General features: G+C 47.4%; 1 protein-coding gene across 3 annotated transcripts in view; it reads left to right on the top strand.

Moving 5' to 3' along the window:
* The first annotated feature begins 398 nt into the window (after nucleotides 1-398).
* COL6A2 (collagen type VI alpha 2 chain) overlaps nucleotides 399-17,361 on the top strand; it is a 32,530-nt gene continuing 15,567 nt past the window's right edge. For 2 of the 3 annotated variants that reach the window (XM_032865187.1, XM_032865188.1), the window contains exons 1-3: nucleotides 399-508; nucleotides 16,460-16,599; nucleotides 16,709-17,346. In XM_032865187.1, coding sequence (XP_032721078.1) covers nucleotides 16,488-16,599; nucleotides 16,709-17,346 — 750 coding nt within the window. In that variant the 5' untranslated portion in view covers nucleotides 399-508; nucleotides 16,460-16,487. The remainder of the gene's footprint in view (nucleotides 509-16,459; nucleotides 16,600-16,708; nucleotides 17,347-17,361) is intronic. The other variant, XM_032865189.1, reaches the window with a different exon arrangement.

The following is a 17,361-nucleotide window of genomic DNA, read 5'->3' as shown; positions in this document are numbered from 1 at the left end:
AGGTGGCAGCGCCCCGCTTGCCGAGCCTCCTTGTCCCGCCCGGTCCAGTCCCCGGTCGTGTCCCCCTCCGACCCTCCACCCACCCTCCCGAATTCCTCGTCCTGGCGGCCTCCCTCCCTCTCCCCGCACATCGCGTCCGTCCCTGCCTCCCCATCCACCGCCCCCGCTTCCGCCCACTCGCCCACCCCCGCACCCCCCCCACCCCCCATTCCCCCCCCCGCCCCCCCCCCCCCCCCCCCCCCCCCCCCGCCCCACCCCAGCGCCTCACTTTCCGCCCGGGCCCCTCGCCCCCTCCCGCCCCCGACGCGCCATCCGCGGGGCCGCAGCGCCTCCCGCTGGTCCCGGCTGTCGGGGCGCGGCCGGGGCGGGAGGCGGGCGCGGTATAAAGTGGGCGGCCCCCGCGGCCGACCCCTCCCTCCTGCCCGCTCGGAGCCCGCGTCGCGGCCGCCCGGACCCTGCGCTCCCCGAGACGTGTGCGACGAGGGCGCCCCGCGCGCTCCGGGGTCAGGTAAGCGCCGCCCGGAGCCGCCGCCGGCACTGCCGACATGTGACCGCACGGGGGTCTCCTTCGGCCGGGCGGGTGGTCTTCCCTGTGGCCTCGAGTTCCCTGCGGGGGGCGGGCGCAGGGGGGCACACGCCGGCCTGGGGGCCCCGTGTCAGCTCCTGGCCCCTCTCAGAGCGCCCGAGTCCGCTCCCGAGGTGCCGCGTAGGGACCAGGGCCGCGGAGTTAACGGTCCGGCCGCCCCCTTCTGGCCCCTTCTCGGGCAGGGCAGGGCAGGGCAGGGCAGGGCTGGGGCGGGGCGGGACGGGGGGGGGGGGCCTACCTGTTCCTGGGCTCGGTGCGAAGGCTCTGCCGCTCCGGCTGTCTTACGGGACAGCTGGGGAGCCCTCGCGGTCACCGCCACTGCCACCCCAGGTGACCAAGTGGCCTCGCGGGCCTGGGAGGTCACGTTCAGAGGGCGGAGGAGCCCGAGTCACCGCATGGGACGACCAGCCCTTTTCACGTGGAACTGGGCACAGGGTCTCCAGCGGTGCTGGCCCCTCTCCCTGGGGCTCCGGAGGGGAAGCAGTGCCCCCTCCTCCCGGACGGAGGCCCCCGCTGGAGTGAGGTCTCCAGGGCCGCCCAGGCACTCTTGAGGTGACAGAGGGTCTCTGACACCATAGGGAGAGGATAGCTCACCCCCCACCTTACCCCCACCTGGGAATCAGCGGGCACCCCACTGTCCCCCATTCCTCTGAGGCTGACAGTGGCCCACCGGGCATCACCCCCCAAAGTCTGGGGTGGGGGGAGACGAGGCAGGGGGCAGTCTGGTGAGCATCTGGGTGAAGCAGGAGCCAGGCTGATGGGGCCTGTGGGGGCTCCCCAGCTAGGCCAGACCCCACACTCTCCAGGCCTCCTCACTCAGTCTAGCAGAAACCTGGGGGCCCAGCAACCTCAGAGCATGGCTTTGGGGTGGGAGCGGCTGGGTCACCCACGGAGAGGTCCCTGCTGATCCTAATAACAACAAGAAAGGCCTTTGGGGGTTATCCCAGGCTCATCTCACCACGGTCAAGAGGCAGGACGGCATTTGGGCCTCTGAGGAGGGACGCTGTCTGCCCTCCTTGCTATCCTCCTTCCTGGCACCATCCAGAGACGGGAGGGCAGGCCCAGGACGTGGGCCTGAGCCCCCAGCCTAGGTGACCCACAGACTGCCGGGCCAGACTGGAGTGGGTGGGCACAAGGGGCCCAGAGGGTCCCTGCGGCAGGATTTAGGACTTGATGGGCCACTGAGCCCTTCTGGCCACCGTGAGGCTGCCACCCTCTGCGGAGGAAAGCTCCCTGGGAGGCCAGAGAAGCCCACAGCAGGGTGGGGGCCGCTGCTGGGGGTGTCTGCTGGGAAGCCACAGGGAAGGCAACGTGCAGAGTTGGGGTTGGGCTGCAGGGCCCCCCCGGCTGGACAGAGCTCGGGCCCCTGCAGTGGGCAGTGCCTGTCACATCCAGGAGTGACTGCGTCGCTGGCCGGCGGGGGCAGCTCTGTATTTCCCGGGGAGCTGTGGGCGGCGGGGTGGCCTTCAGACAAGCTCCCTGGGGTGGGGGGCAGGTCAGAGAAGGGGCAGAGCTGGGGCCTGGCGAAGGGTGTGGCCCAGCCCTACCGCGGCACTTCCTCATCTCTGGAGCCGGGCAGGGTTACCCCACCGGCCCTTTCTACCTGCCAGACCCGCTAAGGATCTCCAAAGGCACAGAGTGTGGGAAGGTCGTCTTTGCGCCCACAAAATACTTCATGACTCGGGAAAAACCCGAATTCTTGTAATTATTTTTTTTTAGGATTTTTTATTTATTTGACAGAGCACAAGCAGAGGGAACAGCAGGCAGAGGGAGAAGCAGGCTCCCCACTGAACAAGGAGCCCGATGCGGGACTCGATTCCAGGACTCTGGGATCGTGACCTGAGCCCTAGGCAGGTGCTTAACCTACGAGCCACCCAGGCACCCTTCTTGTGATTATTTTAAGAAAACCACAAATAGCTTGATTTTTTCCGTGTTTCAGTGGATCAGCCCTTTCTCTGGCTTCTTTCACACATTTGTGCAAAGCCGATGGGGGGTGGGGGGGGGGAGGCCTGGGGTGGGGCACACCTACAAAGAAGCCGGGGTCCCGGGATGCCATGCCCGACCCAGGGCTGGCATTGGTGTGGCGTTGGGCCATATCATACAGCGCCAGTCTCCGCAGACTCCCAGCACGCCCTCTCCGCCGACCTGAAACAGGTCAGCACTCCCCGCCACACGGGGGCCAGCCTCGTGGTGGCCCATTGCAGTGGCTGGAATAAGCATGGGGGGCAGGCATCCAGCTGTGGGGGACCCCTGCTGCTAGAAGGGCAGAGTCTGGGTCTAGAGCTCCAGGAAGTGTCACGCGTTCATGCCTGGAGGCAGACGGTCCCCCGAAGAGTGAAGGGGGACCCTGGCACTCTCCACGGCGGGCACTGCGTAGTCTGGTGGTCGTTTCCTCTTCCTCGTGTGCCAGTGTCCTGGAGGAGGAATGGTTGGTCTGTTGGTCTGTCTACACGTCCTCGATGTCTGTGCCTTCAGCATTTCTTGCTCACTGACCATTTGCCTGCTTACGATCTCCCCTGTGTTCCTAATGGGTGCTCAGTCCTAGTAAAATGGTGGTAAAATACACGCAACATAAAATTTATTATCTTAACCATTTTTAAGTGTAGAGCTCAGTGGTGTTCATGTTGTTGAGCTGCTATTTTGTCCATCCGCCTCTGAAATTCTTTTCATCTTAAAAGATGGAAACTCTGTACCCTTTAAGCACTAACTCCCTGTTCCCTCCTCCCCCAGCCCCTGGCAGCTTCCATCCTACTTTCTAGCTTTCTGATTTTTTAGAGAGTGTAAGCATCTCATATGGTTTCAATGTCATATGGTCTTTTTGTCACGGCTAATGTCACTGAGCCTCCCATCCCCAAGGTTCAGCCACGCCGGGGCACGTGTCAGAACGTACGTCCCCTTCAAGGTGAACCATACGCCAACGACCCAGTCATCTGTCGGTGGACACTGGGACCCTTCCATGTTTTACTTGTTGTGAGTAATCACTAGAGTGAACAACGAAGATGGGTGTATAAATATCTCTTTGAGGTCTTGCTTTTAATTTGGGGGGTAAATAGCTAGAAGTGGAGTTGCTAGATCATATTGTAATTTTATTTTTGTTTTTTTGAGGAACCACTGTACTGTTGTGCACAGAGCTCCTACCATGTTACATGCCCACCAACACTTCCAATTTCTCCACATCCTCCAATTTGTTACTTCGGGTGTGTGTGTGTGTGTGTGTGAGAGAGAGAGAGAGAGAGAGAGAGAGAGTGTTAACCATCCTAATGAGTGTTAGGTGATATCCTTACAGTTTTGATTTGTTTTTCTCTAATAATTAGTCATGTTGAGCATCTTTTCATGCGTTCCGTGACCATTGGAATGTCTTCTGTAGAGGAAGGTCTATTCAAGTCCTTTGTCTATTTTTGAGTCAAGTTTTTGTTGTTGAGTTTTAGGAGTTCTCAAAAATTCCGGACACTAATCACTGATCACATCTGTGATTTGCAAAGACTTTCTCCCATTCTACAGGGTTGTCTTTTGACTCTGTGGATAGTGTCTTTTCATACACAGAATGTTTTATTTTTCATAAAGTTCATTTTGCCTAATTTTTCTCTAGTTCCTTGTGCTCTTGGTGTCCTATCCAAGAAATCATTGCTAACTGCAGTGTTGTGAGGTTTTGCCCTACACTTCTTCTGAAAGTTTTATAGATTTAGGTCTTACATTTAGATCATGGATCTACTTTGGTTTTTTGTTTGTTTTGTTTTGTTTGACTTTATTTTTTTTAATTTTTATTTATATTTTTAATTTCTTTTCAGTGTTTCAGAATTCATTGTGTATGCACCACACCCAGTGCTCCATGCAATCCATGCCCTCCACAATACCCACCACCAGGCTCACCCAAGCCCACACAACCCTCCCCTCCAAAACCCTCAGTTTGTTTCTCAGAGTCCACAGTCTCTCATGTTTTGTCTCCCCCTCTGATTTCCCCCCAGCTGCCTTCTCCTCTTCATCTCCTAATGTCCTCTGTGTTATTCCTTATGCTTTACAAGTAAGTGAAACCATGTGATAATTGACTCTCTCTGCTTGACTTATTTCACTCAGCATAATCTCCTCCAGTCCAGACCATGTTGATACAAAAGTTGGGTGTTCATCCTTTCTGATGGAGGCATAATACTCCATAGTGTATATGGACCACATCTTCCTTATCCATTTGTCCGTTGAAGGGCATCTCGGTTCTTTCCGGTTTGGTGACTGTGGCCATTGCTGCTATGAACATTGGGGTGCAGATGGCCCTTCTGTTCACTGCATCTGTATCTTTGGGGTAAATACCCAGTAGTGCAATTGCAGGGTCGTAGGGTAGCTCTATTTTTAATTTCTTAAGGAATCTCCACACTGTTTTCCAAAGTGGCTGCACCAACTTGCATTCCCACCAACAGTGTAAGAGGGTTCCCCTTTCTCCACATCCTCTCCAACGCACATTGTTCACAGTCTTGTTAATTTTGGCTATTCTAACTGGTGTAAGGTGGTATCTCAATGTGGTTTTGATTTGACTCTCCTGATGTTCCTAGTGATGATGCACATTTTTTCATGTGTCTGTTAGCCATTTGTATGTCTTCAATGGAGAAGTGTATGTTCATGTCTTCTGCCCATTTTTTGACATGATTATCTGTTTTGTGTGTGTTGAGTTTGAGGAGTTCTTTATACATCTTGGATATTAGCCCTTTTGAATTAATTTTTGGGTATGGTGTGAGGGAGGGGTCCAACTTCATTCTTTTGCTTGTGGATACACAGTTTTCACCACAACATTTGTTCTAAAGAATGTCTTTCACCACAACATTTGTTCTAAAGAATGATCACGACACATTTGTTGAAAAGTGCTTGAATGTATATGCAAGAGTTTATTTCTGGACTCTATTCAACTCCCCTGGTATATATGTCTGTTTTTGTGCTAGTACCACTTTTTTTCATTACTATTGCTTTGTATCAAATTTTGAAATCAGGAAGTGTGAGTCCTCCAGCTTTGGTCTTCTCTTTTAGGATTATTTATGCTATTCAGGGTCTCTTGAGATTTCTTATGAATTTTAGAGTGGTTTTTTCTATTTCTGCAGAAATCATCGTTGGGATTTTCATAGAAATTGAATTAAACCTGTAAATCACATTGGGCGGTACTGACATCCTGATCCTGTCTTCTAATTCATGAATGTGGACTATCTTTCCATTTGTTTATATCCTCTTTAATTCCTCTCAAAAAGATTTTCTAGTTTTCAGTGAATAAGTCTTTTACCTCCTTAGTAAAGTTAATTCCTAAATGTTTTATTCTTTGGATGCTAATGTAAATGTAATTGTTTTGTGGTGCTCACTGTTAGTATATAGAAATGCAACAGATTTTTGTGTATTGAGTTTGTATTCTACTACAAACTGCTCTGTTGTTTATTCCAACAGTTCCTTTTGTGGAATCTTTGGGGTTTTCTACATATAAAATCATATCATCTGTGAACAGGGATAATTTATTTCTTCCTTTCCACTTTGAGTGCATTTTATGTCTTTTTCTTGCCTAATTGTTCTGGGTAGGACTTCCAGTATTATGTTGAATAGAAAGGATGAAAGTAGGCATCTTGGCTTTGTTCCTGATCTTAGAGGAAAAGATTTCAGTGTCTCACCACTGAGTATAATGTTTGCTGTGGAATTTTCATATATGACTTTTATTATATTGAGGTGGGTTCTTTCTATTACTACTTTTGGAGTGTTTTTATTATGAAAGGATGTTAAGTTTTATCAAAAGATTTTTTGAGCTCATGTTGATTATTTTACATTGATCAATTTTCATAAATTGAATCATCCTTGCATTCCAGGAATAAATGCCACTTGCTTGTGGTGTTTAATCTTTTTATTATCCTATTGCATTCTGTTTGCTAATATTTTGTTAAAGATGTTTGTGTCGGTGTTCAATAGGAATATTGGTCTGTAGTTTCTTTCCTTATAGTGTTTGTCTGACTTTGGCATTAGGGTAATGCTGACATCATAGAATGAGTGAGGGAATATGCCCTCCTCTTCAACTTGTTTTGAAAAGTTTGAGAAGTATTGATGTTAGTTCTTTAAATGTTTGGTAGAATTCACCAGTGAAGCCATCAGATTTAGGGTTTGTTTTTGTTTTGTCAGGAGATTTTCCATTACTGATTTAATCTCCTTACTTGGTAGAGATCTGTCCAGAATTTCTCTATTTTCATGGTTGGGAGGTTTTGCATTTCTAGGAATTTGTCTGTTTCACATAAGTTACCCAGCTTGTTGGTATACAGTTGCTCATAGTTCTCGCTTATAATCTTTTCTATTTCTGTGGAATTGGTAGTAATGTCCCCACATTAATTTCTGATTTTGGTCATTTGAGTCTTCCCTCTTTTTTTCCTAGTTCATCTCACTAAAAGTTTGTCAATGTTGTTGATCTTTTTGAAAAACCAACTTTTGGTTTCTTTGATACTCTCTGTTGTTTTTGTCATATATTTCATGTAACACTGCTCTAATCTTTATTATTTCCTCCATTCTGCTAGCTCTGGGTTTCATTTGTTCTTCTTTTTCGTTCCTTAAGCTGTACAATTAGGTTGTTGATTTGAGCTCTTTCTTGTTTTTTTTAAGAGATTTTAAAGTTAATTTTAGAGAGAGAAAATGTGCACGCTGCACCTGTGTATGAGGAGGGGGAGGGGCGAGGGAAAGAATTTCAAGCAGGCACCCTGTTGAGTGCAGAGCCCAACTCAGGGGTGAATTTCACAACCTTGAGATCATGACCTGAGTTGAAATCAAGAGATGGACTCCTAACCGACTGACTGAGCTCGTTCTTATTTTTGTATGAAAACATGTATAGTTGTAAATTTCCTCCTAAACATGACTTTGACTGTGTTCCATACATTCTGGTATGTTTTTATTATTTCATTTTTATTGGTCTCTGAGTATTTTATAATTTCCCTTGTGATTTATTCTTTGATCTAGTGGTTCTTTAAAAGTGATTCTTTAACTTCTGCGATTTTGTGAATATTCCAGTTTTCCTTCTGTTTTGGACTTCTAACATCATCCCATCGTGATCAGAGAAGATGATTTCTATAATATTTTCTTCTTAAATCCATGGAGGTTGCCATTTTTGTTTTACCTTCTCCCATTATTGCAAGCCTCTCCCTTTCTTCTCTGGCTGAATTGAATCCAGGAGATTTAAAGTGTTGGCAGCCTCATGCTTGCTTTGGCAGCAAATATACTAAAGTATTGGCATCCTTTTTCCCTATTCATTTTTATCTTTTTTGGGGGGAGCTAGATATTGAAGACTAGGACATAATGCAACCACATGTATAGGAGAAATCAGATGTGCACTGCACATATTCAGGGAAGATGTGTGCTCAGGAAACACCTGAGAACACCTTAGACTTAGACTTCAGGCTGATCCTCACCACAGAGAAAACTTACAACAATAAGATCAGTAAATAAACAAACAGCAAGCCCTAGAGAAGAAGAATCTGATTTCAGACATACCACTATTAGATTCCATACTACTACTGGATTCACATTTCCAGTTTTCAACAAAAGAATCACAAAGCACAAAGAAACAGGAAATGTGTGTCCTGTGTAGTCCATCCAAAGGTATATATATGTATATCAAGAAAACTATCCTGGAAAAAGACCTGATGGTGGACCTAGTGGCCACAGACCTGAACACAACCATCTTAAAGATGCTCAAAAAAACTAAAGGAAAGCATTAAAGAAGTTAAGAAAAACAATGTCTGAATAAAATGAAAGTATCGATAAAGAGAAACTCATGGTAGAATTCAAAAAGAAATAGTGGAGCTGAAAAATAAAATAACTAAAATGGAAACGTCACTAGAGGAATTCAAAAGCAGATTTGAGCAGACAGAAGAAATAGCCTGTGAAGTTGGAGATAAGACAATGCAGATCTTTGAGTCTAAGGAACAGAAAGAAAAAAGATTAAAGAAAAGTGAACAGAGCCTACAGAACTTGCAGGCAAATAGGGGAGTCCCAGAAGGAGAAGAGGGAGAGGCAATGACAGGGAAAGTATTTGAGGAAATATTGGCTCAAACCTCCCAGTTTGACGAAGACATGAACATCAAATCCAAGAAGCTCAATGAACTCCAAGTAGGATAAATTCAAGGGGACTCACACCGAGACACATCATCATCCAACCATCAAAAACCAAGACAAAGAGGAAACTGAAATCAGCGAATGAGATGTGACTCACGATATTCAAAGAATCCTAACTAAGATTATCAGCAGAGTTCTCATCAGAAACTTGGGAGACCAGAGACAGTGGGCTGAACATATTCAAAATGCTAAAAGAAAAAAGACCTGTCACCCAAAAATTCCATATCTAGCAAAACTGTCCTCTAAAAGTGAGGGTAAAATTAAAAATTGCCAGTCAAACAGAAGCTGAGGGAGTTTTTTAATACGAGACCTGACCTACAAGAAATGCTGAAGGGGGTCCTATGTGGTGAAATAGAAGGACACTAGATGGTGGCTCAAGGTCACATGGAGGAATAAAGGTCTCAGCAAAGATCAACATACGAGCAATTATAAAAGCTAATTTATCATGATAATGTTGCATGACTCCACCTTTTGTTTTCTACATAATTGAAGAAACTAATGCATTACAAATAATATTTGGTTATGCTTTCAACATACAATGTATAAAACATGTATATATACACACATTCTGAATTTATACCAGCTTTACGTGTAATTTCAGACTAGAGTGCTGTGACTTTAGGATGTTCACTATAACCCCCACGGTAACCACAAAGAAACACCTAGAGATTATACGCAAAAATAAATGTGGAAGGGATATAAATGTTTCACCACAAAAATCAGCGAAACACAAAAGAAGACAGTAATGCAGAAAATGAGAAACAAGAAGCTGTAGGGCATATGGAAAACAAACAGCAAAACGAGGAAGTGTCTCCTTATCAGAGTTACTTTAATTGTAGACAAATCCCACTGTCCACCCAGACAGAGACTGGCAGAACAGCTTAGGGGAAAACACGATCCGACGGCCGCTGAGCCTCGAACGGCATGAGGCTCAATGTACAGATCTACGTCTGTGCGGAGTTTTTACGTCACAGCGCTGTAAACGTGTTTTGTCCCCGGCGTGATTTCCTCAGCACTTTCCCTCTAGCTTACTCGACTGTAAGAATCCATGATGTGTGCACACAGTGCATGTCCATTGACTCCCCTGTCATCAGTCAGGCTTCCGCTCAACAGTAGCCTCTTAGCAGTTACGTTGTGGGGGAGGTGAATGTTACATGCAGATTATCGGCTGTGTGGGGAGGGGGTCGGCACCTCGACCCTCGCGCTGTGCCAGGGTCATCTGTCTACAAGAGACTCACAGTACATCCAGAGACTTTATCCATACAAATAGGAAGCAAAAGAGAGCAGGGTAGCTATACTAATACCAAATAAAATGAACTTTAAATCAAAAACTGTTACAAGAGACAAAAGACATTGTATGTTAATAAAATTTTTGATACAGCAGGAAGCTATACCAGTTATAAACATTGCACACCTAATAGCAGGCCGTCAAAATGTTTAAACCTTAAAAATATGAAATCTTGATCATATACTGGAAAGACTGTTATCTGGCTCTTGGTCTGTTTCCAGGCGGCTCCTGTTGCCTTTATTGTAAGGAAGTGTCATCCGTGGGGGCCCAGGTGTCAGGACTGAGGACCCCAGGCTGCCCGGGTGGCTCAGTCAGTTGGTCATCTGCCTTCAGTTCAGGTCATGATCTCGGGGTCCTGGGATCGAGCCCTGCATCGGGCTCCCTGCTCAGTAGGGAGTCTGCTTCTCTCTCTCCCTCTGCTCCTCCCTCTGCCCCTCTGCCCCCCACTTGTGCTCCTGAGCGCTCTCTCTCAAATAAATAAAATCTTAAAAAAAAAAAAGCAGCCATGCGGCCTGGCTGCTAGCTGAGCACCAGGGCAAGCTACACGCACAGGGTCAGTGTGCCCCTGTGTGAGGTGGGACCTGCAGCGGTACCAAAGCCCGAGGTGGTGTGGCCTCACGGGAGGATGCTTGGTGGGCATCTGGTGCAGGGTAGCCACAGCAGACGTCTCCCTGACACCTCAGCCACCTGGTCGTGATTTGCACTGCCTTCTCCTGGAATTCACGTGGGTGCGGGTGAGACAACTCCTGTCTCTAGCCACGTGGCGAGCCCCCGTCCCCCAGCCCTTCACTGTCCTGAAGGGCCACCATCTTCCCTCCTCAGTTCCGGGTCGCCTGGCGGGTTGTCGCTGTTCACCACAAAACCACAGACGCCTTATTGCTCTGTCCTCTGCCCCTGAGAGCATAGGCTCCCTCAGCACCACGTACCTCCGGTTTTTCTCATCTGCTCTTACTTACGCCTCTTTAGACTCATTCTGTCCACGTGTACAAGAAACACACAAAAATATTTCTTGAAGATTCCGATTAAATTACATTCAATTATAGATTCCCTTAGAAATAACTGATATTCTTAAGTATTGGGTTTCTCATCCAGGAACAAGGTTCATCTCTCTGAAGTGTTCCTTAGAAAAATTTTGAGATTTTTTAATAAGTCCTGCACTTTCTTAGATTCTTAACTTTACTCCTTAACTTTATGTCATTTTTGCTGTAGTGTAAACAGTATTTTCCCATTAAACTTCCTAATTGGTTGTTGCTAATAGAAGAAAATCTATAGCTTTTTGTATGTATTTTTCTTATAATTGTCCCACTGAACCCCCCCTTCCTGTAAATGTTGTATAGTCGAGTTCGTTGGGTTTTCGAATTCCCGTCTTTAGGGAGGACGGTTTCCATCTCTTCCCTTTCCAAGATTTATACTCTGTTTCTCTGTACAGTCTTATTGCTTTGGCTTCCAACACAACTCTGAACCATAGAGTGAGAGCAGCACTCTTTGTCTTATTTATGTGTCTCTTTCTTGTGCTCTCGTGGACATTCTTTGAGTGCAGGAGTTTTTAACACGGCGTCAAGCCCACAGTAGACTCCCTGAGTTCAGGAAGCGTGTGATTTCAGTATATGGGTATGTGTGCGTTGGTATCAAGTAGAACAGTCCAGATTCTTGAAGGAAGACCCCCTACTTTAGTTTTTGTATAAAATATGATCTTGGTTGTGGATTGAAACGTATATGCTTTATAACAGTAATTCAACTTCTCATTTTCTTATTTTCTTTTTTCTCAATCAGCAATGGTTGTTTCAGGTACCATTAAAACAGTGACATGATTTTCTTTTTATGTTCATGTGCCCGACATTAATGTAGTTTGTAGGGTTGTATCATCATTGTATTTCCAAGCTGACTTCATCCAGTTCTGGGGCAATTGTCCTGGATATGCTATTGGATTGTATTTTCTAGCATCTGTTGGGATGTTGGCAACTGTATTCCAAAGTGGGAATTGCCTGCAGAGTTTCTTTTAGGGATTTCTTTTATCAAGTTTTGGTCTCAGGTTTTTCCACATTTAATGAATTGAAAAGCTTATCTTTTTATGTTTTGCAACAGGCTAAAAAGTAGAGAAGTATTTGTCCTCGAAGGTGCAGAAGAACTCTCCCACATCCACGTGGGCGGAGCTCTGGGGTGTATTCCCTGCCTGCGTTTCCCATCCTTCCCAGGCAGAGCCCAGCCAGTCCTCACCCCTTCTCAAGACTTTCCCAGTCTTTCCTGTTCATTAGCTGAGGGCTGCACTTGGTATGCTTTTAAAAACCTTCTTCACATAGCATCATATTATTTTACTCATTCCTAGATTTGTGTTACTATATTTGGGCTTTATCATTTTCCTCTTTGATAAGTTTTTTTACTTTATTGGCTCTTTCGAAGAACCAGCTCTTGGATTTATTTATTTATTTATTTATTTATTTATTTATTTATAATTCTACCATTGTTGTTGGTTTTTTTTTTTTTTAATCAGCTGGTTTATTTCTTATTATTTTCTTTCTCTTGTTTTCCTGGGTTTCATTGTTATTAATTTATTTTTGTCCCTAGCTTCTTCAATGATGTGCCTAATTTGTTACACTTATTTCCTATCCTATGACGTAAAGCATCTAAGGCTATATATTGTCCTCTAATTACAGCTTTGGTCTTCTCATATTTGTTTTTATGTATAACTTTGTTGTCACTAATTCCTATGTAGTTTTAACGAGAGAGTTTTTAAATTTCCAGGTGTTTTGATTTTTTTTTCTGTCTTACCAGTGACTGCTTTTGTATTGTGGTTTGGAAAACTTCATATAAAATTTCTGATTTTTAAAAAAATTAATTAAACCTGCTTTTGTGGTTACTCTGGAACTGAATTTTGTAAAATGTTCATGCATTCCCTACTTGCAGGTTTCAAAGATAGATATAGATGATAGCTAGGCAGTTGTGTGCATGTGTTCCGTGCACATTATCCAAATCCAAATGTTTAGAAAATACATATTCTCTACTCCATACTATCAAAGTTTTCTAAAACAGAACATTCATTTCCTCTTTGTTGTTGTTTATGTGATCTCTCAGGAACTTTCAAAGGTGAGTTAAAGTCTTCTGATGTTTCCTGTTTGTCAGCTTTTTCTTCAATTTTTCACTTTTGCTTTATATATCTTATTGTGACATCCAATACATATAGACTCGTAACTAGACTCCTAAGCAGCCTTTACCTTGTCCTTGGCCCCATCTCTTGCCCTTCCATCTCACCTTTGATGGGCCCTCACGCTGTCCCACCACTGTCCTCTCTGTCTCACCCTGTCTTCCTTCTCTCTGCACTGTCTGTGACAACCTCCAGTGTGACTCTCACGGACCTCATCCAGATGGGTTTCACTTTTTGATCTAATTTAGGAATATTTATTTTTTTTTCCTTCTTTTTTTATTGCAGTATAGTTGACACATAACATATTAATTTCAGGCATACAGCATAGTGATTCAACAGTTCTGTACCTTCAGCTGTGCTCGCCACCATAAGTGTCGTCACCATGTGTCCCCACACAATGCTAGTACAATATGACTGACTGCGTTCCCCCTGCTGTACTTTTCATCCCCATGACTCATTTATTTTATCACTGGGACTTGTACCTCTTCATCCCCTTTATCTACTATCACCATCTTCTACTACTCCCACCTTCCCTGGCAGCCACCAGTTTGTTCTCTGTATTGATGAATCTGTTTTTGTTTATTTGTTCATTTGTTTTGTTTTTTAGATTCTACATACAAGTGAAATCACATGGTCTATGTCTCTGACTCATGTCTTTAGCATAATATTCTCTAGGTTCGTGTTGTTGCAAATGGCAAGATCCCATTCCTTTTTATGACTGAGTAATATACCACTGTGTGTGTGTGTGTGTTGTGTGTAGACACACATACACACATACATATACACACCACATCTTCTTTATCCATTTTTTAACGTTGACTCCTTTGTGGTTACATACAGTGCTTTATTAGTTTCAGGTGTGCAAGATAGTACGTCAACACTCCCTACATCACCTGGTGCTCATCACAAGGGCCCTTCTGACGCCCCATGACCTACTGTACCCTTTTCCCCACCCACCTCCCCTCTGGTAACAATCGGTGTCTTCTCTATAGTAAGAGTCTGTTTTTGGTTTTCTTTTTTTTTCCTTTTATTTCTTACATTCAACATTTGAGTGAGGTCATAGGGTATTTGTGTCTGACTGACTGATTTCAGTCAGCATAACACTCTCTAGCTCCATCCATGTCATTGCAAAGAGCAAGACGTCATTCTTCATATGGGTGAGCAATATTCCACTGTATATACCCCACATCTTCCGTATCCGTTCATCAGTCCATGGACACACGGGCTGCTTCCCTTGTTCGGCCACTGTAGCGAATGCGGCTATGAACATCAGGGCGCATGGGAACATTTGTCTTCAACAGAAGAATCTACAGCGTTCACATATATTGTCACAACTCATCCATGTGATATTAATTGAGTTTTCTGACTCCTTTTTTCTTCATTTTTTATATTTTACTGTATTTCTCAAGTTTCTTTGCTTTCTTACTTACTTTTATTCATTTCTCTGTTTGCTGCAGAATTTTTTTTGGAATGGTATGTAGGTGTGCCCTTTTACATCTGAGACTTTTATCCTTTACATGAAAGCTAAGTTGACAAGGCAGACATCTTTGGGTCATTTTATTCTCCCCTCAAAATTCTCCAGTTACTGTCTCCTTGTTTTTCTGTGTACAATATTGTGGAGGAAAAGTCTGATGCCTGAACTGGTTATCTATTGCTATGTATAAGTTACTTCAGAACTTAGTAACTTAAAACAATAAGCGTTTACAATGTCATAATTGATTCGGGTCAGGAATGGCTTGGCTTGGTGGCTCGGGCTCAGGGTCCCTGATGAGGTGCCGTCCCAGTCGGGGGGATTGGCCAGGGCATACAGCACAGTGCTTCTCGCCTGGGCTGAGGATGGGCTTCTGCGATGGCTCCCTCACCTGGCTGGTGGCTGGAGGCCTCGGTCCCTCTCTCCTGGGCTTCTGAAAGGCAGCCTGAGGGCCTTCACACGACAGCAGTTAGCTTCCTCTCTGTAAGGACCCAAGAGAGGGCCAGACAGCGCCCATGATGTATTCTGTGGCCTTGTCTTGGAAGCCATGCCATCACCTGATCTTTTGGTCATACAGGCTGGTGACAGTTGAGTGTGTGAGGATTTCATGAGAGGGTGACACCAGGAAGCAGGAAGAAGTGGGCCCACTTCGGAGATTGCCCATGACAACACCAAAAAGATTCTTCCCTTTAGGTGTTTTTTTGTTTTTTGTTTAACTTTGTTTCTGCTATTGTGTTTTTCTCCCATGTAGATTATTTTTAGAATTCTTCATTTCATTTGAGAGCAGCATCTTTCAATAATACACTTCATTATGGGGCCTCCTTGAATTGACGGTGTGTGTGGTAGTGTGTGTGAGGGTGGGTGTGAAACGTGTGATTGGTGTGGTGTGTGCACACGTGCAGGGAGTGGTGCCAGGGGGGTATGGATTCCCTGGCCTTCGGCAACCCCCTCCCTCCCACAGCAGACAGGACAGGATGGGACTCATGGCTTCCCCACTGGGGGCAGCAAGGTGATGGGCAGTGGAGGACAAAGCTGCACCCACACCCTAGTGCTCAGTCCTGAGCGGCCCCCCACCCTGCTCCGCCAAGCTCCTGTGGTCCCCATGTTGGCTGTCGCATGTGGTTGATGGCTCTGAACCTCTTTGCTCTGATTGTTGCCTTCTGATTTGCTCTTGGCTCCCAGGTTCTTCGGGGCCCCTGACTTGCTCCCCTACCATCTCCTCAGCCCCCATCCCCAGCCCTCCCTGAATGAACCTTCCCCAAGCCAGGCGCTCCCCTTCCTCTGGCCAGTCCCCTCAGTCTGGGCCTCCATCACCTCATGCAGGAAGCCTGCCTGGATTCCCTGGCACACCCACTGGGCTTTGCATTTGTCTGGGCAACCGTCACCACCTTGCTGGGTCACAACCCCTACCTGCAGGATCATGGCCTCTTAACCTGACCATGTCCCATCCCGGGGAGGCAGGGCCATGTCCTCTTCACCTCTAACAATGCCAGGACTCGCTCCTCTAAGCTGAAACTCAAGTGATATTGAACCTTGAATCTGCCTGCCAAAACCCATCCACCTCCTCTCAAAAATGCATTAAGGGGCATCACCAGGGAAATGGCACCAAAGTGCGCCCATGCCTCTGCTTTTCCCCAGCCGCCACCCCCCAGGGCAGAGACGGGCTGTGCCAACCGAGACCCAGCCAGAATCAAGGCTCTGCGTCCCCTGAGTGTGTGTGTGTGCGCGGGCTGCCTAGGGCGAGGGAGAAGGGCGTCTCCCCGAGCCCATGTGCCCTCTGCCCCACTGTGTGCTGCCCCGGCTGTCCGGGATCCCGCGTGGGCACTGGGCGCTGGTGGCAGTGGGCTGCTTCTCCCGTTGCAGGACGTCAGGGTGCGCGGGTGCTGCCAGGATGCTCCGAGGCCCCTGCTCTGCCCTCCTGCTCTGGGGGCTCCTGGGGGCCGTCCACGCCCAGCAGCAAGAGGTCACCGCCCCCGGCCTCTCTGAGAGAAACAGCTGCCCAGGTATTGGCCAGGGGGCTGGGACCCCATGTGGGTAGGAAGGGGGGGGGCCGTGGGGTGGAGCCTGGGATCCCCCACGTGCACGACGCCTGGCAATGGGCTCGTGCCACAGGCCCCCGCCCTGGGCAGGCCAGTGACGCCCCCGTGCCCCCAGAAAAGACCGACTGCCCCATCAACGTGTACTTCGTGCTGGACACCTCGGAGAGCGTCACCATGCAGTCGCCCATCGACAGCCTGCTGTACCACATGAGGCAGTTCGTGCGGCAGTTCGTCAGCCAGCTGCAGGACGAGACCTACCTGGACCAGGTGGCCCTGAGCTGGCGCTACGGGGGCCTGCACTTCTCCGACGTGGTGAGGGTGTTCAGCCCGCCCGACAGCGACAGGGCCTCCTTCACCAAGAGCCTGGACAGCATTGTCTCCATCCGGAAAGGCACCTTCACCGACTGCGCACTGGCCAACATGACCCAGGAGATCCGGCAGCTCAAGGCCAAGGGCGGGGTCCACTTCGCGGTGGTCATCACCGACGGCTACGTCACCGGCAGCCCGTGCGGGGGCATCAAGCTGCAGGCCGAGCGGGCTCGCGAGGAGGGCATCCGGATCTTCACCGTGGCCCCCGACCAGATCCCAAACGAGCAGGGTCTGCGGGAGATGGCCAGCATGCCCCTTGAGCTCTACCGCAACAACTACGCCACCGTGCGTCCCGACCTGGAGATCGACCAGGACACCATCAATCGCATCATCAAGGTCATGGTGAGGCGCTGCCCG

Source organism: Lontra canadensis, unplaced genomic scaffold (genome assembly GCF_010015895.1).
Source record: "Lontra canadensis isolate GAN:19392208 unplaced genomic scaffold, GSC_riverotter_1.0 scaffold29, whole genome shotgun sequence".
NCBI classification, from domain to species: Eukaryota; Metazoa; Chordata; class Mammalia; order Carnivora; family Mustelidae; genus Lontra; species Lontra canadensis.
The sequence above is the reverse complement of the archived record's forward strand: the minus strand, read 5'-3'. Positions and strand labels throughout refer to the sequence as shown.